Raw genomic sequence first — 20,488 nt, forward strand, 5'->3', positions numbered from 1 at the left:
CACTGAAACAGCAATGTGATAGATTGTGAGCAGCCTTATAAAGCAATGGCTGGAGCATGATTGGCTAGGAGTAACCTTGCTAATGGTGTAAAAATGTACAGCTGTGTGTCTTAACTCTAGAACTACACTGCACTTAGATTTCTCTTTTCGTTTGATCTGAAAGTTTAAATGGAAGTTGAGACAAATTTTCAGATCACAGCTGTTATCATTGAGATCTTTTTTTGTAATTATGAGGGCTTAAACTGACAGGCCAATTGTAGAAGTTAGAACCTGAGAGAAATCTGTCAGGCTACTCACTGCCCTATCCCTGCTCTGGATGACAGCAGTGCTGCACTGTGGTCAGCCCTCCACTGACATCATTAAGATACAAGCCCTGAAGCTTCTAGTTAGCCATGAATCCAACTCTTTGTCTTGTGAAGAATCATATATAGATTCTTAGACACACCTAGATGGCTAACATCATATCTCTTTCTCTGTCTGTGTCTAGGCTGGAAATTGAATCCAGTCATGGGTGCAGTCTACAGCCCAGAATTCTATGCAGGTGAGTGGATCTTCACTTAAAAACAATTGGCCCTGTAGTGCATTATATTCATAATTAAAATATTGGCTCCAAGTGTTTTTCCAATATTTGCATCTATGGCTAAGGGCAGTTTCACAAGTGGCAAATGCACAGAGACACTGTCCTTTTTGTGTGTGAAATTAGTTTTAATGTTCACATCATTGGTCCTTCATTTATGAATGCTTCCTTAACAGGATTTATGAAATGCTAAATTGCTGTCAGATACTAGATATTACAATTTCATACAAGTTTTAAAGCTCAGTATTTCTTCTTTATTTTATTTTGTTTTCATATATTGGACTTACTGTGTCTATTTGGACACTGGTGCCACACTTAAAAATGTATGGATGTCATTGCTGTGTCATTTATTTTAAAGAAAGATAGCATATGCACACTTTTTAAGCAAAATGTTTAAAAAAAATTAAAGTGTGCTAGGATTTAAATGATAAAACAATTGATATATTGTTCCAAATGAAGACAAGAAATGTATTTCTTGTTGGAGCATGTACATAGTTAATGTGACAAACCTTACTTCTGGTAATTCTGCTTGATATCTGTGGGAACTTACTTAATTAATCCACTAAAGCCACCTTGACACCAACTGGTTAAAAGTAATTGCAAAACTGGTAAATTCTTTTGTAATTGCCACTTTGTTTGAGATTTTGTAACAAACGCAATTAAGATTAGACAAATTTAAGCATGGCTTAGGTGTCCAAATACTTTTAGGACAACTGTATATACAGAACAGAGCTTGGATGTAAATCTTAACCATAAAATAAAAAAAAATAATAAAATTGGTGTTTAACTTCATTATTTGATGGAAACATACAAGATTACCATTTATGGGCTTGGTGCTGGAAGGTGTGTAAAAAGGTGACCTTAATCTATGGGTTCTGGCATCACCTGAAATTGCTGGTAGGGAGAAAGAATTGATTATTTTAATCACCCAAAGGGCCTGTTTCACAATGTATGTCTCAGTGCACTGGCCTATTGGCAAGAAGCTCCTAGACTCCATTGTCACTACTGCAAACACAGAACACATCTTTGAAAACATAACCCAGTTAGCTTCCAGACCCCCAGGGCTTCATTTCATTTTATGGGCCTTTGAAACATCTCCGTGGTTGAAAGACACGCTGGACTCTTTTTTCACTTTTCTTCACGTTTCCTCAACCTTGGCCATCTCAGCCTCTGACCTTCCCTGAACATCATTACCTTCCTCATTATATGTGGAAAATATTGAGATTTTATGATAATAAGAAGAAACGGGCTGAAAAATATAGAGGTGATGGATAATCTTTTTGTCTGTCTACACAAGAACATCAAAATGGCTCAAATATATTGAATAAATTAAAATCAATATTTTCAGTTTCTCCAGACAGTCGTTTTCCTAATTCAGTGCACATTCTGTTAATTACAAAATGGCTAATTTTTTATTTGCTTTCATCTCACATTTTAAGTGTCCAAACAGCCCACATACCATTAAGGTGTGAATGTTTTGTTCTTTCAAACTCTCGCCATTTTATTTTATTTATATCTATGTCTTAATTATAATTAAAGCATCATTAATATGCCTGAATTGTGCTGAAATCTGAAATCTCTTCGAATCCATTTTTTTGCTTAACAGCAGAAAGTAGCCATTGGCACACTGCTGATTAGATTGCAGATTGAAAGATTGTACAGAAGTGGTTAAACATGCCCTAGAGTTTGAATGGTGACTAAGCTGTTACTTCTTTGTTGTTGGCGGCGATAGCTTTCCCATGTCTTCTTTAGCAAAAATGGAAGGTATGGTTCACCCAAAAATGAAAATACTGTCATTATTTACTCACCCCTATGTTCCAAATCCAGTTGACTTTCTCTCTTCTTTTTAACACAAAAGGTGAATTTTTAAAGAATGCCCAGGCCACTCATTTCCGTGTAATAAAATTGAATTAGGACCAGGGTTGTTGACCTCCAATATGAAAAAAGCAATATCAAATATCCTAAAATTGGTCCATACAACTGATTCCAAGTCTTCTGAAGCCTTATGATAGGTTTCAGTGAGGAATAGACAGAAATTGAAGTGCGTTCATGTGTCCTGTGAAGTTCCTGAGAAAAGCACCAATGTTAGATTTGTGAACAAATCCTTCTTTTGAGTCTTTTCAATTAATCGATTTATCCAGATCACATTAATGGTCTAAATGATTCGTTCACGTTCACAATTTCAACATTTTGGACCTTAACACCCCCTGTCCCTTTTCACTTACATTATATGAAAAACAGTGGTGAGGATTTTCTTCAAAAATTTTCATTCATTCCATTAACCATAGAAACGATTATACTGAAGTACTAGACTTCTTCAAATCTGCGATGGAAAAGGAGAATCTTTGATTCATGAGGTGAGCAGACTTGTGACATGAGGTCTGTTTCTGAACAAGCCTCAGCAATCACCACTTGAACCGGCTCTCACCTGCGGCAGGCTGTTGATTTAAGATAGCTTTGATGTTCATTAACAGCACTCCAACTGAGGAGAATGAAAGCTATCTGGGAAGGCTGAGGGATGGCCAATGCGCCAGACCTCACTTGTCTGCCGGTTTGATCTCTGATTAAGTGTTACGCCTGTCGGAGATTGGGCGGATGTTTGAAAATTAGACTTTCAGCAATTTACGGCCAGAGATTATGCAAATGCAGACCACTTCTGACTGCAGGAAATCTAAGGCTCTTCACTTTATGTGCACACATACACACCCTCTTTCTTTCCCTCTTGCTTGCTTTCATTTAGCAAATGCGTTTGCACATGCACAAGGTCAAATTCTAGCAATTATTTTTTAAAAGTCATGTATGCTGTCTGATAACACATACAGTCGGGTTCAAAAGTCTGAAGAAATTTGAAAATTCTTCTATTTTGCATTTTTCTAATTTAAAGCAGTTTTGCTATTAATAAATAAAATGACCAACATTATTAACTGATATTTACACTTTTTGACTTAATCTTTAATATATTTAGGATCTTTAATATCGAGTTTACCAATAAAGTTAGACACAAAATATTCAACACGTTCTCACCCCGACTCGTCACATACGGACGGTTCGGGCGGTTTCGTCGCATATTGACGCGCCGGGTACACCTTTGCCGTCGTTTTTCGACGCGCAGGGCGGTCCCATAGACTTCCATGTATCTGCGCGAACCGGAGCGTGCAGCGTTGAAATGTCACGTCTCGGGTAAGCTCACGCCGCGAACGGGTGGACAGTCGTGACCACGATCAATAACAATCAAAAGGAATAGGCTGCAATGGCCCTCCAACTGTTTTTTGATGTTTAAAACCCCGGACACGTCACGTTCTACGTATCTCCGAACCGGAGCGTGCAGCGTTGAAATGTCACGTCTCGGGTAAGCTCACACCGCGAACGGGTCGAGAGTCGAGACCGCGATCAATAAAAATCAAAAGGAATACGCTACAATGGCCCTCCAACCGGTTTTTTATGTTTCGAAACCAGACGCGTCGTAAAACGACGCCAAAGGTACACCCGGCGCGTCGATAAGCGACGCCAAGGGGTCCTGCCCGAGCGTCCGTATGTGACGAGTTGGGGTGTGAGAATGTGTTGAAATATTACATTTTAAATATGAATTAAGTGAGAGGCTTTGAACAAGGGTATTGCAGCTAAAACTCGTAAAATTACAAGAATTAAAAACTGGTTATGCAAATCATTATCAGACTTCTAAATAAAAATAATCAGTGTCGTATCAGTTATTAAAACAGCCTGATCTCACAGTGAAAATAGAGACAGTAGGTTGACTCTTCATGAGCACATGGACACCAGAGCAACCGTGCCTCATCATCATTAAGACCCAGCTGCCACCCTCACTAGACCCACTGCACTTCACGTGTCGTCCAAACCGGTCAACAGACGACGCCATTGCCACTGCAGTTTGCGTATCGTCCAAACCGTTCAACAGACGACACCATCACCACCACCCTCTATCTGGCCCTCACTCACCTAGATAAAAAGGACTCATATTTTTGAATGCTGTTCAAAGACTTCAGCTCAGCATTCAACACAATAATTCCTCAGCACTTGATTGGAAAGCTCAACCTGCTGGGCCTGGAGACCTCCCTCTGCAACTGGATCCTGGACTTCCTGACTGGGAGACCTCAGTCAGTCTGGATCGGTAACAGCATCTCCACCACCACCACCACACTGAGCACTGGGGCCCCCCCCAGGGCTGAATGCTCAGTCCACTGCTGTTCACTCTGCTGACTCATGACTGTGCAGCAACGTACAGCTCGAACCACATCATTAAGTTCGCCGATGACACGACTGTGGTGGGTCTCATCAGCAAGAGCGACGAGTCAGCATACAGAGAGGAGGTGCAGCGGCTAACGGACTGGTGTAGAGCCAACAACCTGTCTCTGAATATGGACAAAACAAAAGAGATGGTTGTTGACTTTAGGAGAGCACAGAGTGACCGCTCTCCGCTGAACATCGACGGCTCCTCTGTGGAGATCATCAAGAGCACCAAATTCCTTGGTGTTCACCTGGCGGAGAACCTCACCTGGTCCCTCAACACCAGCTCTATTACCAAGAAAGCCCAGCAGCGTCTCTACTTTCTTTGAAGTCTGAGGAAAGCACATCTCCCACCCCCCATCCTCACTACATTCTATAGAGGGACTATAGAGAGCATCCTGAGCAGCTGCATCACTGCCTGGTTTGGGACTTGCATCGTTTCGGACCGCAAAGCCCTGCAGAGGATAGTGAGGACAGCTGAAAAGATCATCGGGGTCTCTCTTCCCTCCATCAAAGATATTTACAAAAAACACTGCATCCGCAAAGAAACTAGCATTGTGGATGACCCCACACACCCCTCACACAAACTCTTCACCCTCCTGCCGTCTGGTAAGAGGTACCGAAGCATTCAGGCCCTCACGGCCAGACTGTGTAACAGCTTTTTCCCCAAACCATCAGACTCCTCAATACTCAGAGACTGGACTGACACACACACACACACACATGTGTCCTGAGTTACACTTTAATTATTGTCACTTTATACCTGGCTGCTACCTCAATAACTGCTATATGCATAGAACACTATCTCATAGTATGTTATGTTTACATTTGGCATTTTTAAAAACTGTCATCTTTTTGCACTGGTCGGCGCTGCACTGTCTCTCACTGTGCCTATTGTCCCGTTAATTTGTATTTATTTATTGTACTGTCCCATACTTTTTGCACATGTTTGCATGTGCTCTTTATATAGGTATGTTATTTAGTCTGTGTAGTCTCATGTGGTTCTGTGTTTGTCCTATATTGTTTTATGTGGCACCATGGTCCTGGAGGAACAGTGTCTCATTTCACTGTGTACTGTACTAACTGTATATGGTTGAACGACAATAAAAACCACTTGACTAAAATCGGTCTGCGCTTACCAAAATGTGAAACACTTCCCCCAGTGGCCAAAGCTGTAAATGTGGTTGGGCGTATAGGCATATATGAGCTCCATTTTCCAAGTGTATTGTCCATGGAGGGGTGCCATAAGCTGTACAGGCTGTAATACAGTGAAGAGGAATGCATATTTTATAAAATATTTTTACAAACCCAATCCCCAAACCTAAACCTAAACCTAACCATCAGTGGAGAAAAAAAAAATTATGTTAGAGGGAAAAAAATCAACCTCTGAATCACGCTTTTCACTGATTATGCAAATGCAATTACTTTTGGATTTCAACACGGAATCTGAACCCATGTGTAACGAATGTAGGAGTGAAGGCAGACGAGGAGGTGCGGATCCAAAAGCAGGTTCTTTATTATAAATCAAAGTGAGGGCAAACAAACAGGAACAAAGAAATATCCACGAGGGGAAAACAACATGAACATGAAAAACATCCACAGGCAGGAGAAACAACCATAACATTCACGTACAACAACATTCAACGACCGACAAGGAAATGAAGGAACAAACAGGGTTTAGATACACAAGGACAAGGGTAACAAGGCCAATCAACAAACAGAACTCTGAAACAGGAAACAAGATAATTAACTAAAACCAATGACAAACAAGAACTGAATCAAGGTAATCAAACAATGAACCAATAAAACCCAGATACAAAACATGGAGGGAAAACAGGATGTGACAAAACTAGGAACTGAACAGGAATTTTAAAAATAAAAGTACACAAAAGAACAAAGGACAACAATGAACATGACAGAATCCCCTCTCAAAAGGATCGGATTCCAGATGATCCTGAAACAAAAAACAAAAGACAAAAACCCACAAAAACAACATAAGGGCACCAGGGGCAAACAGACAGTCCAAGTGGGCACATGGGCAGACAGACAGACCAGGGGGGCACAATGGGCAGGCTGGAAGTCCAGGGGGCGCAGAGGGCAAGACAGGCAGGTCACGGAGGTGCAAGGGGCAGACAGGAAGTCCAAGGGGGCACAGAGGGCAGGCAGGAAGTCCAAGGGGGAAATGAGACAGTCCACGGGGGCACAAATTGAGATGAGACAGTCCACGGGGCCCATTAGGCAGCCCCGGGGGGCACAAAGGGACAGGGTTAGGGGGCCAGGGAGGTATCGACCAGGCAAGGATAGGTCTGGGGGACCGGGGAGGAGGCCACTGGATAGTAACAGGGTCAGGGGGCCTGGGAAGAGGCCACAGGTCAGGAACAGGGTCAGGGGCCCTGGGAGGAGGCCACCGGACAGGGGCAGGTTCAGGAGGCCTGGGAGGAGGCCACAGGACAGGGACTGGGTCAGGGGGCCCGGGAGGAGGCCACAGGACAGGGGCCGGGTCAGGAGGCCTGGGAGGAGGCCACAGGACGGGAACTGGGTCAGGGGGTCTGGGAGGAGGCCACAGGATATGGGCCGGGTCAGGAGGCGTGGGAGGAGGCCACAGTACTGGGACCGGGTCAGGAGGCCTGGGAGGCGGCCACAGGATGAGAACAGGGTCAGGAGGCCTGGAAGGAGGCCACAGGACGGGAACAGGTCTAGGAGGCCTGGGAGGCAGCCTCAGGACAGGGACAGGTTTAGATGGCCCGGGGGCTCGCCATAAGGCAAGGGCTGGCTCAGGGGGCCTAGGAGGAGGCCACAGGATAGAGGCCGATCTAGGTGGCCTAGGAGATGGCCATGGGGCAAGGACCGGTTCAGGAGGTCTGGGAGCTGGCCTCAGAGCAAGGACGGGCTCAGGGGGCCTGGGAGCCGGCCACAGGGCAAGGATAGGTTCAGGAGGCCTGGGGGTTGACCACGGGATGTGGGTAGGTTTGGGGGACCTGGGTGGTGGCTGCCAGATAGGGACCGGTAGAGCCGCGTGAGGCGGAGCCAAGGAGGACTTCGGAGGCGGAGCCGTAGAAGACTTGGGAGGCTGCATCGAAGGAGGCGTAGGCAGGACCGTGGGGGGCTTAGGAGGCGGAGCCGAGGGAGGTGGTGCCATAGGAGGTTCTTCAGGCGGTGAGCTGGAAGGCTTCGGTCATGGAGCCGAGGAAGGTTGAGCCGTAGGAGACTGGAGAGGCAGAGCCGTGGGAGGCGGAGCCGTAGGAGGCTCGGGAGGCGAAGCCGTAGGAGGCTCGGGGGGCGGAGCTGTAGTAGACTCGGGGGGCGGAGCCGTAGGAGGATCAGGAGGCGGAGCCGTAGGAGGCTCGGGAGGCGGAGCCGCAGGAGGCGGAGCCGTAGGAGGCTCGGGAGGTGGAGCCGCAGGAGGCGGAGCCATAGGAGGCGGAGCCATAGGAGGTTCGGGGAGGCAGAGCCGTGGGAGGCTCGGGAGGCGGAGCAGTAGGAGGCTGAGCCATAGGAGGCAGAGCCCTGGAAGGCTCGAGAGGCTTAAGGGGCGGTGCCCTGGTAGGCTCGAGAAGCTTGAAGTGCGGAGCCCTAGAAGACTCGAGAGACTTGGGAGGCGGAGCCCTGGAAGGCTCGAGAGGCTTGAGTGGTGGAGCCCTGGAAGGCTCGAGAGACTTGAGAGGCGGAGCCCTGGAAGGCTTGAGGGGCTTGAGAGGCGGAGCCCTGGAAGGCTCGAGAGGAGGAGCTCTGGAAAGCTCGGGAGACTTGAGAGACGGAGCCCTGGAAGACTCGAGAGACTTGAGAGGCGGAGCCCTAGGAGGCTCGGGAGGAGGAGCCCTGGAAGGCTTGAGAGGCGGAGCCCTGGAAGGCTCGAGAGGCTCAGCCCTGGAAGGCTCGAGAGGCTCAAGAGACTTGAGAGGTGGAGCACTGGAAGGCTGGAGCGGCTCGAGAGACTTGAGAGGCGGAGCCCTGGGAGGCTCGGGAGGAGGAGCCCTGGAAGACTCGAGAGACTTGAGAAGCGGAGCCCTAGGAGGCTCGGGAGGAGGAGCCCTGGAAGGCTTGAGAGGCGGAGCCCTGGAAGGCTCGAGAGGCTCAAGAGACTTGAGAGGCGGAGCCCTGTGAGGCTCGGGGGGAGGAGCCCTGGAAGGCTCGAGAGGCTTGAGAGGTGGAGCTCTGGGAAGCTCAGGAGGCGGAGCTCTGGAAAGCTCAGGATGCTCGGTAGGCGGGGCTCTGGAAAGCTCGGAAGGCGGAGCTCTGGAAAGCTCGGGTAACTCGGAAGGCGGAGCTCTGGAAAGCTCGGGAAACTCGGAAGGCGGAGCTCTGGAAAGCTCGGGAAACTCGGAAGGCGGAGCTCTGGAAAGCTCGGGAAACTCGGAAGGCGGAGCTCTGGAAAGCTCGGGAAACTCGGTAGGCGGAGCTCTGGAAAGCTCGGGAGGAGGAGCCCTAGAAGACTCGAGAGACTTGAGAGGGGGAGCCCTGGGAGGCTCGAGTGGCGGAGCCCTGGAAGACTCGAGAGACTTGGGAGGCGGAGCCCTGGAAGGCTCGGGAGGAGGAGTCCTGGAAGACTCGGGAGACTTGGGAGGAGGAGCCCTGGAAGGCTCGGGAGGCGCTGGCTCTTGGACGGTCATGGCTGCTGGCGCTGGCTCTGGGACGGTCGAGGCTACAGGCGCTGGCTCTGGGACGGTCGAGGCTACAGGCGCTGGCTCTGGGACGGTCGAGGCTACAGGCGCTGGCTCAGGGACGGTCGAGGCTACAGGCACTGGCTCAGGGACGGTCGAGGCTACAGGCGCTGGCTCACGGATATCTGAGGCTACAGGCACTGGCTCATTGACGTTTGAGGCTATCGGCACTGGCTCACTGACTTCTGAGGCGACAGGTACTGGCTGGGTGACCGAGGCATGCGCTGGCTTGGGTTCGCTGACCGTGGCTGACGAGGACTCAGGATCACTCACAGTGACATGCGTGGGCTCTGGCTCGCTCACTGTGACATGTGTGGGCTCTGGCTCGCTCACTGTGACATGCGTGGGCTCTGGCTCGCAGACCGGGGCAGGCGCGAACCGGGAGGCAGAAGCCCGTCTTCTCACCCTCCTACGGGCAGACGAAGTGGACCGTGCAGGCTCGATGACGGCAGGCGTGGGGGTTTGCACACTGACCGTAGGGGCTGGCGTGACAGGGAGAGCTAGGGACGACTGGAGAGTCACCGCCGTGGGAGGGGAGGCAGGATCCTCATCCACAACATCCACAGTAAGTGGCGAGCCTCATACCAGCAGGTCGCCGGTGGCAACCGCTCCTTCAGTGAGGGGTTCAGGTTACCCCAGAAGAAAACCACCAAGGCCGAGTCCGGGAAGTCGGAGATGTTTGCCAGCTCAAGGAAGTCACGGATGTGGTCCTCCATCGGTCGGTCCTCTTGCTTTAGGCAAAGCAGCTGGTAGTTCGCTTGCTGAACCGCTGGATCCATAGTGTGGTCGGTCGTTCTGTAACGAATGTAGGCGTGAAGGCAGACGAGGAGGTGCGGATCCAAAAGCAGGTTCTTTATTATAAATCAAAGTGAGGGCAAACAAACAGGAACAAAGAAATATCCACGAGGGAAAACAACATGAACATGAAAAACATCCACAGGCAGGAGAAACAACCATAACATTCACGTACAACAACATTCAACGACCGACAAGGGAATGAAGGAACAAACAGGGTTTAGATACACAAGGACAAGGGTAACAAGGCCAATCAACAAACAGAACTCTGAAACAGGAAACAAGATAATTAACTAAAACCAATGACAAACAAGAACTGAATCAAGGTAATCAAACAATGAACCAATAAAACCCAGATACAAAACATGGAGGGAAAACAGGATGTGACAAAACTAGGAACTGAACAGGAATTTTAAAAATAAAAGTACACAAAAGAACAAAGGACAACAATGATTATGACACCATGTCACGCTGCTGACATAACACGCTTCCGGACTTTTTTTTTTGTATTTGATATGTATCCTTTTTTTGCTGAAATGACAGCATGCTCTCGAGCTGGCATAGACTCCACAAGTCTGTGCAAAACCTGATGATCCATGTTGTCCCAGCAAGATTTGAGAATGTTCCAAAGAAAATCTTATGTGCTTCAATGGAAACAAGGAAGTCTGACCTTCATATAAAGGAGCTAACGTGGTCTATGTAACAAATTTGATTAGCAATGTAGAAATAGTGCAGAATCTTCTGTTAACATTATATTTTATTTTTACACCATAATGTTTAAAATCCTAAAGCAGTTTACCCTCGAATCAAAAAGCACACATAAACACTCTATCGAACACTGTACTGATGTCAGTATCTCATTTTAGGGCTCATTGGCAAAGAAATAACTAATCACAAATTGGCAAATTAATTTCCTTATGTGAGAGGAGAGGAAGGGGAGACTTCTCTGTGCCCAACATCCCAAGATTATTGAATTTTCAGCACTTGGGAGAAACACACTCATATCTGCTGAGCGAGTATGAACCATATGAACTGTAATGGAATATGTTAGGCTGTAATTATTTAGAGGGCCATTTGTATTGACTGACAGTTTTGCAGCACTAATGTTTTAGTGTTTTAGTATGACATCACTGTCCTTTTTGCTCTATCTGTGATTAAGTCCTGACTGAACAAGAAAGAGAGAGAGAGAGAGAGAGAGAGAGAGAGAGAGAGAGAGAGAGAGAGAGAGAGAGAGAGAGAGAGCAGCCACCACCAGCACTTTCAACATTTCTGGGCTTTTTGAACTTCCAAATACCGAATGAAAAGTATGAAAATTGACATGCAATTAGTGGAGCACAGGAAAGGAATTTGAGAATTTTCAAAAAGGTACCAGGAAAATTTAATTAATTTGTGCCGATATGCTATCGTAGAAGACAACAAGAGGCTTTTTGCTGAAGGACGGAGCATTATAAAGCCTATTATAAAGAGGCATAAAAAGTGCTTTGGTGGCCGCTTCTGTGTTGTGCAGTAATGTTTGAGATTGCATTGTGTGGAGAAACAATGCGAAATGACCCTGACATGTGTACAGAGGTGATTAAAAATGTATATTCATTAAGAGCCTTTCAGTAAACCTGTTTCAAAAGAGTGCTTACTATGAGATTAAATACTTTGAATTACAAAGGCAATAGTTGAGCGAGCTAGTAGAGACCAGTGTGTTTTAATAGTGCATGTAACTACACCATGTATAAAGCTTTTAAAGAAAGAACTGCAAATGTACTGTGGCCTTCAAGTGGAGTCGGAAATATCAGAGTTACAAGTTACATGCACATGAATGACCAAGAAAAGTCGCATTTACCAGTGGGAATTTATATTTAGCTGATTTGCTGGTCTCTTGTGAGGCACTTTTAAGTGGGTCAGTCTGGGAGGCCCATTTAAGCCAGCTAAAACCTCCTTGGTCAAGCTGGAAGACCAGTTTAAACAAGCCTGGCCAATATGGTCTTAGCCAGTTTAAACTGGTGTCCCAGCCTGACCAACTGAAAAGTGCCCAAAACCCTTCTAAAATCAGCCAACCGATCAGTTTTAGTCAGATTAGACCACCTTGGCTAGTCTGGAAGACCATCTTAAACATGCAAAGCCCGGTGTGTATTTTGCAGATTAATCATTTGTTAGATTCATGCATAAATAAGTCATATAGGCTAGGTTGTGTAAAAATGATGCAGGTGTATTCATTTCATGCTTATACAGTGGTGCAACAAAAGAGCTTTTGCCATTGTTAATTGTATTGGTTTTGCTCCTACTGTATGGAATTTTGTGCCAAACTTGAGTGAAATACAAGTCGAAATAACAACTGCCCAGCGCGAAAGTAGGAGCGTTGCAGGTGCTCTTGAAGGCAGCATGTGTCTCATCTAAAAAGGAGTAAATATTAATAAGGTATACTGTATGTACTACATAGCAAAGGAATTTTTTACTGTGTATCACAAGCTGCACAATAAAACTCACACAATTCACAATACATTTTACATTATCTGAAAGCTCATAGATTACTCGAATCTCAAAGCAGGTCTTGTTTGCATATGCATTCTTTAAAGTGTTTCCACTGTTTGCGTCAATATGTAAGGTTGCATAGCGAGATGCACAGGGCAACCAAACTGCCTGCAATATTTATGAAGCATGGGCTCTGCCCACCCATCACCCCTCCCAAACACTTCCAACACAAAAGCCAATGAGGGAAATTATTGCTCTACAAAGCTGTTGTACACTTTTATGGCTTTGATGCAGAGGCAACCTCCCGTTGGCCAGAGCATCTGCTTCACTGTAATCGCTCTCAAAGCAATAAAATGGACTTGCTCTCCTGTGCATCCCCCCGGAGCTCTCTCCTGCTGCATGCTCTCATTTCTTACTGAGCCGCATTTATTGCAGCTCACTCGCTCTCTCACCATTTTCATCAAGCCCTCCACCCTTCATAGTTTTAAATGAAACTGCATAATCTATGTTGTTTTTCCTGTAAATATTCAGGCTAAATACATTGCACATTCTACTTATCAAAGTGAAGCTATTGCAAAAATGCAAACATGTATACACCATATTTCAAACATGGCTGTCAGATTGGCTGTCTGGAATCGGAGAAGGAAGGAATGTACTGTATGTGACTAATGATTTTTCACTGCCGTTCTATTTAAATGCTGCATTAATGTCCCATTGTAATGATTTCCAAGACATTTCTGAAACTGTACAAGTTTCATGTCAGATCTGATCTTCGTTGTTCATTCTACTACTAAATCACAAACATTTGAAATGTGCATTTCATTTAAAAACATTTCTCCAATCAAAGCACTCACCACACTCTCCCAGCTAATTTGGTGCTAAGACCTATGTATCAATATGAAAATGCAAAAAGGTCTGCGCTCTAAAAATACTTTTATTAAGTTCAAACAGGAGATAAAAATAGTACAAACGTTTTGGCTGTCTGCCTTCGTCAGTGTAACAATTCACTTGTTCTCAATAGTTTAAATAGAAAGAACACCCTACAAATCTTTAGGTGATCATAATCAAACAATCATAAAATCAATCAATCCACAGACTCCAGTTCAACTCCATATGAAACAACAAATAAAAAACTTGCCAAAAATGCTAGTCAGATCTGATGTTGTGCGTGATGACAAAAAAGTATATATTAGGTTGTTCCCTTATCAAAAGCTGCACTTAATGCTGCACTTGATTCAGCGCTTTGGGAATGTCTTTAGGTGTGACTAGCTGTGAATATGTGTGCAACACGTCAATTAAATTGACTAGAATTTATAGCCTCTGTTGGTGACATCATCAGAATTCGCCAGTTCCAGGGCTATAAATAGATGCGCCACAGGTGCATCGTCAGGTCTTTTGTCTTCAGACCACTCTGTGATGTGTTGTGCTTCTCAACCCTTTCAAATTCTATATTTTCCTCAGATAGGTGTTAGATTCATTAGGCGGTGTGCAGAAATCTTTTCCTTCTCTTTTCTACTTTCTTCTATCACTTAAGTGTGAAAGACAAAGAAAATGAGCGAAAACCAACGGTGTGTGTTTTGTTTTGTTTGTTTGGGGGAAGAGCACGCTGCTCTTGCGTTGGAGTGAGGTGGATGTGAGCATTGTGAGCTTCTCAGTGTTAAAATGCTGCGCGCTCACTTTTTTCCAAGAGCCAGCCCCCACCATTTCATTGTGGGGCTCACGTATGGATCTGGCTGAGGAGCAAGAGACGGGTCCATCCCTATCACTCGCTCTCTCTCCAGATCCAGTCGGTTCCTCGCGTGATCTTGAAGCATGTCCCGGCGCCTCTTCAGTTCATGAGAGGGACAATGAATCTCTTGGGACCCCCCTCCTCGCGTAATAATACAGTGGTTGAGGAATTGCTCGAGGTAGTTACTCGTGCGGAGGCCAGACTACAGTTAGACTGGCCATATGAACAAGAGACCCCCAAACAATCAAAATAGGACGATGGATTTTGTCTGGTGGCTGGGGAGAGGGAACTCAAAGTCAGTCTCTCCCCTTATTTGATGACCTCCAAGACGAGTTGACTCATTCATGGAAGATACCTTATACTTCCTGTGTCTTTGTGCCCTCAACATCGACATATTCGACTATCGTGGGTGCTAAGGCTCAGGGGTGTATGACTATGGCATGGGTAGAAGAGACACTCGTGGGCTATCTCTTGCCTGGTACAACACCATCATTAAAAGGATCAACTCTCCACACAAAGCCGTGTAGGACCACCTCAACGCTTGTGGGGAAGGCTTATCAAGCTGCAGGTCAGGCTGATGATGCTCTATACACCATGGCGGTGTTACAAGCGTACCAGGCTGATCTATTGAAGGACCTGAGTGCGGGGAGTACTATCGACGAGGAAGTATTTTCAGAGCTTCGTCAAGCCACAGATTTATCTCTCCGTTCGACAATCTTTTAGGTATTAAGGATAAGGACAGAGTGTTCCTTCTTTATGTCCCAATTTTACCTTCTGGCCTGTTCGGTGATGCTATGAATACAGTCATTACCAGGTTGTGGGAGGTAAAAAGAAACGAGGAAGCCTTTGTGCAATTCCTTCCTCTCTGCATTCAGAGGGAGGGGCTGTCAGCCACCCACGTTCCCCCAGGTCCTTCTAGAAGGGAGGTCCAAAAGCAGAGTGTGGCGAGTCGCGCTCTATTTACATTTACATTTACATTTATGCATTTGGCAGATGCTTTTATCCAAAGCGACTTACAGAGCCCTTATTACAGGGACAATCCCCCTGGAGCAACCTGGATTTAAGTGCCTTGCTCAAGGACACAATGGTGGTGACTGTGGGGATCGAACCAGCGTCCTTCTGATTAACAGATTACCAGTTATGTGCTTTAGACCACTACACCACCACCACGCAAAGAGTGGGGATCGGCTCGCCGCCCTCAGCAGCCTCCAAAGCAAGACCTCAGGTCTGTTATTTCTAAAAAAAGAAAGTACCAATGGTCTTGCACCCCGCCTTACTGTCACAAGAGCTGCAATATCCTCTGGTCAGATTAGATTAGATTAGATTCAACTTTATTGTCACTGTGCAGAGTACAAGTACAAAGACAACGAAATGCAGTTTTGGTCAGAGGGGCCATACAACATGTTCCCCTTCTAGGGAGAGAGTCAGGTTACTACAGCAGATACTTCCTGGTTCCCAAGAAGGATGAGGGATTGCGTCCAATCTTAGATATTCGAGGCTTGAACCGTTTGGTCAAGGAACTCACGTTCAAGATGTTAACTGTCAGAACGGTCGTGTCACAAATACAACATCGTGATTGGTAGTCACGATCGATCACACAGGAACAGTTGCCACAACACAGGAAGTTCCTGAGGTTTCGCTTTTGGGGATGAAGCTTTCCACTATCGGGTTCTTCCATTCGGCCTAGCCTTATCACCTCGCACATTCACAAAGTGCATGTATGTAGTCCTGGCTCCATTACGACTCTGGGGAAGCCGCATTTTTAATTATATAGAGGACTGGCTGATTCTAGCACAGTCATGAGAACTGGCACTAGCACAGGAATATTGTCTTAGCTCACCACGTTGCTTCGGTGTTGAAAGTCAATGCCAAGAAAAGCATTCTCTCCTACCCAGAGAACAATGTATTTAGGGATCATATGGAATTCGATCATGATGTGGGCACAGCTATCTCTCGCTAGAATCGAGACTATTCATTATACGCTCATTAAGTCAGGCTAGGCCAAAATTTTACTGTTCTTCAGTATCAACGGATGTTAGGTCTCATGGCGTCTGCATCCTCTGTGATTCTTATGGTCCGTCTGCATATGAGACCATTTCAGTTGTGGCTCAAAGCCATGGGATTTCACCAAAGGCAATCCCGAAGGCAGATAAGGGTTACGCGCCACGAGCTATGTACCCTTCCTATGTGGTTCAGACCCTGGCTCCTCACTTTGGGTCCCACTCTAGGTGCGTCTTGCCATCGCAGATTGCTAATGTCGGATGCCTCCCTGTCGGGCTGGGTAGCGGTCTTAAGTGGTTGTCCAGCTCGAGGGGAATGGGAGACCCATCAGCTCGATTGGCACATCAACTGTGTTGAAGTTAATGGCTGTATTTCTGGCCCTGAAATACTTCCTCCAGCATTTGAGAGGCTGCCATTTCCTGGTGCGAGTGGACAACACAGTGGCAGTCTCTTACATAAACCATCAAGGAGATCTACGGTCACGCCAGTTAAACAGACTGGCACGACAGATTCTCCTTTGGGCCCAGGGCAAGCTCCTGTCACTCGGAGCAGTATATATCCCTGGATGCCTGAATGTGGGAACGGACTTATTTTCCAGACAAAAAATACCTCCACCCCGGGGTAGTGAAACAAATCTAGCCAAGATTTTACGAAGCAGAAGTAGACCTCTTCGCCTCCTAACAGACAGCGTAATGTCCCCTCTACTTGCCCCCCTGGGTCTGGACGCAATGGCACATACATGGGCCAAAAAGGGTCTTCCTCCTACTGATGGCGCCGCATTGTCCGAACAGAGTATGGAGATAATAACTCTCCTCGACGGTCTGCCTTGGGCAATACTGGTAAGGAGGGACCTTCTGTCTCAAGCGCAGGGGACAATATTTCCTCCCCAGACTGAGTTGTGGAACCTTCATGTTTGGCCCCTGAAGGGTACCAACTGAGGTACACTGGGTTTTCACCTGAAGTTATTAAGACCATTCTTAGTGCTAGGGCTGCTTCTACTAGAAGAACTTATGTCTTTGAAAGGTGGTGTACTGCATGTAATGCAGATTCATTTAACTGCCAGATTGCTTCAGTTCTGCACTTTCTGCAAGAAAAAATATCAGCAGGCACATGCCCCGCACTCTCAGGGTTTATGTGGCAGCTCTATAGGCTTGCCACACCTTGATCGACAGAGTGCCACTAGGGAAACATCCTTTGCTCACTCGCTTTGGTCAAGGAACTAGGCGACTGAGGCCTCCTGTTAGGACCAGGATCCCTTCATGGGACTTAGCTATAGTCCTTGAGGGTCAGGTTGAGACCCCCTTTGAAAAGCGGAAACAAGATGCTACGCTTCATTGCCGCACTGAGGATGTCCCAGGACTGCTCTTCAGACAAATACCTGACGATGCACCTGTGACGCATCTATTTATAACCCTGGAACTGGCACATTCTGATGATGTCACCAACATTGGCTATAAATTCTAGTCAATTTCATTGACGTGTTGCACACATATTCACAGCTGGTCACTCCTAAAGACGTTCCCAAAGTGCTGAATCAAGCGCAGCATCTCGTTCCACTTTTTCAGGGAACAAGGGTTACAGCAAAGTAACCCGAGACATTTTCCATGTTGGAATTGTACAGCATGTTCTTCTATATTACAATGTAAAATTTTCATGTGTTATTCCACAAAAAAAGTATACCATATTAAGTCCTGCTCCAATGTCCATGTCTATTGACATACATTGGAAAAACATCGAGACCTTTGAAGATTAGATTGAGTGAACACAAATGAGCCATTCGCAGACATGGTGTTACCTCTCCGATTGCTAGATATGTTTTGGGTCACAGTATTTAACAACTTAAATTTATAGGCATTGAGAAAGTAATGAATTCTAGCCTATTGATTTTATGATTGCTTGATCATGATCACCTGAAGATTTGTAGCGTGTTTTTTCTATTTAACTATTGAGAACAAGTGAATTGTTTCACTGACGAAGGCAGACTTAATAAAAGTATTTTTAGAGCGCAGACCTTTTTGCATTTTCATTTAAAAACATTTTAAATTAAATAGAGTGGTTAAATATTATTATGTAGTAAATTTTGTTATGTAAATCCCAAATAATAACTTTTGTAATAAAATCTGTAGCATGTAATTTCTGTTGCACTAACGTCACTAAACAGAATGAATAAAAATAAAAAATTATAAACAAAAAGTACACATCACCTTTAAGGTTTAAACCTTCAAAAATGCTGTTTTGGTAGGTACTAATATTTAATAAAACACTTTTTATAGAGCCAAAATTAAAATTTTGTCTTATTTGGTATACATTACAAATATCGGAATGTAGAATCAAGTGTTGAATTAGATTTATCTGGATTTCACTCTGTTATACCAAAAGACTAAATAACATTTGTAATATATCATTGCCCGAGAGCTAGACATATCCAAGGTGACAAAGAGTCAAATTAAACTATCCTTTTCACCTTTCTACATCACGTGATCCCTTCTTTAAATCTTTAAATAAAGACATTTTATTCTGCCATTCTATCTCATTTAGAGAAACTGTAATGTTAAAGAATGATCTTCACTCTCTGAACCATTTCAAATTAAGCTACTTAAAAGTAATATTCACCACCGACGCCCTATTAAACTTAATGATCATTTAACAACAATACAAAGCTTTCTGTTTTCACCAAGCCTCAGAGGTCTGAACACCTCCCATAGTTTGGATATTGCTCATTGTTACAGATTTTGGCTAATTGCAGGTGGCACTATTCTTCACAGCTCCAGACTTGTGCAATTGCAGTTAATATGGCAGAATATTGGTGTTTGAAGAGGTCCTATACAATTTTTTTTGTCCCAGATTTCCTCTTATACTGTAATCAAGTTTTCTTTATTTAAATATAAATTATTTATTTTTACAGTGCATGACAATTTTCCACCCGCTCTTTGAAACTTAGAAGTAAAAAAAGCTGTTTTTGCTGTTGTAATATTAAAAGGACAGTTCACTCAAAAATAGAAATTATGTTATTGTTTACACATCCTCATGTTGTTTCAAACCTGCATGACTTTCTCTCTTCTATGGAACACAAAGGGAGATATTTTTGCAGAATATTAGGGACTGAATATTAGGGACATTGAAAGAATAAGATTCCATGTAAGTGAATGGTGAATGAGTCTGTAAGTCCATAACATTTTTCTTTTTGTATTTCATGGAGGAAAGAATGTCACATGGGTTTGGAACAACATATGACCGGGTGTAGGGTGTCTGGGGGAGGTGTGATCAGTCACCAAGGGGAACAACATGAAGGGGAACCATCCCTTTAAAACTTATATATGTAAATGAACTCTGTTATGATTGGCTAATCTTTGCATTCCAGCATTTAGTCATTCATAAGGGTGTGCCAAGATGCTTAATACTTTACATGTGATTTGTCACATGTTAATGTGCTTATGATTGTGACATCACCATATCTCAAACTCTTTTATTTCAAAAGAACATTGAAAATCCAGTTTTTCTGGGATATTGCCCTTTGTCAATATCAATTGAATAGTTTTTAACAGATACAATTAAGCAATTACACTTGCATCCATTCACATTTACTTTGCGGTGGTTCCTCATGCATATTGTATATATTTTCCCCCACAGTACCAGGCTTCCCATACCCAGCAGCCACGGCGGCAGCAGCGTACAGAGGCGCACACTTACGAGGAAGAGGGCGTACCGTCTACAATACCTTCCGGGCAGCCGCGCCTCCCCAACACATCCCAGCCTATGGAGGGTGAGTACGAACACTCCCCCTCCCCACACATTCACACATAGATCCACACAGGTTCACCTTTAGTCCTTTCTTCTGACAATCACCCTCCACCCACCTTCACCAGGCTGTTGTGACATGCATGGATATTTATCTCACTACACAAAGCAAAGCAGCATGCAGCCCGTGCCTGGAAAGGTGCATCCTGCAAGTAATAATGACAGTGAACTGTCATGCTGTTCTGTCATGGTCGATGGCCTTAAGCATTTCTTTTTTGT

The 20,488-nt window shown here is 45.1% G+C and overlaps 1 protein-coding gene across 9 annotated transcripts in view; it reads left to right on the forward strand.

The window, feature by feature from the left end:
* The window catches only part of LOC127647278 (RNA binding protein fox-1 homolog 1), a 425,943-nt gene that overhangs the window by 361,454 nt on the left and 44,001 nt on the right, over nucleotides 1–20,488 (forward strand). For all 9 annotated transcript variants that reach the window (XM_052131433.1, XM_052131435.1, XM_052131437.1 and 6 more), the window contains 2 exons: nucleotides 488–541; nucleotides 20,102–20,234. In XM_052131433.1, the coding sequence (XP_051987393.1) occupies nucleotides 488–541; nucleotides 20,102–20,234 (187 nt within the window). The remainder of the gene's footprint in view (nucleotides 1–487; nucleotides 542–20,101; nucleotides 20,235–20,488) is intronic.

Source organism: Xyrauchen texanus, chromosome 8 (assembly GCF_025860055.1).
Source record: "Xyrauchen texanus isolate HMW12.3.18 chromosome 8, RBS_HiC_50CHRs, whole genome shotgun sequence".
In the NCBI taxonomy this organism is placed as follows: domain Eukaryota; kingdom Metazoa; phylum Chordata; class Actinopteri; order Cypriniformes; family Catostomidae; genus Xyrauchen; species Xyrauchen texanus.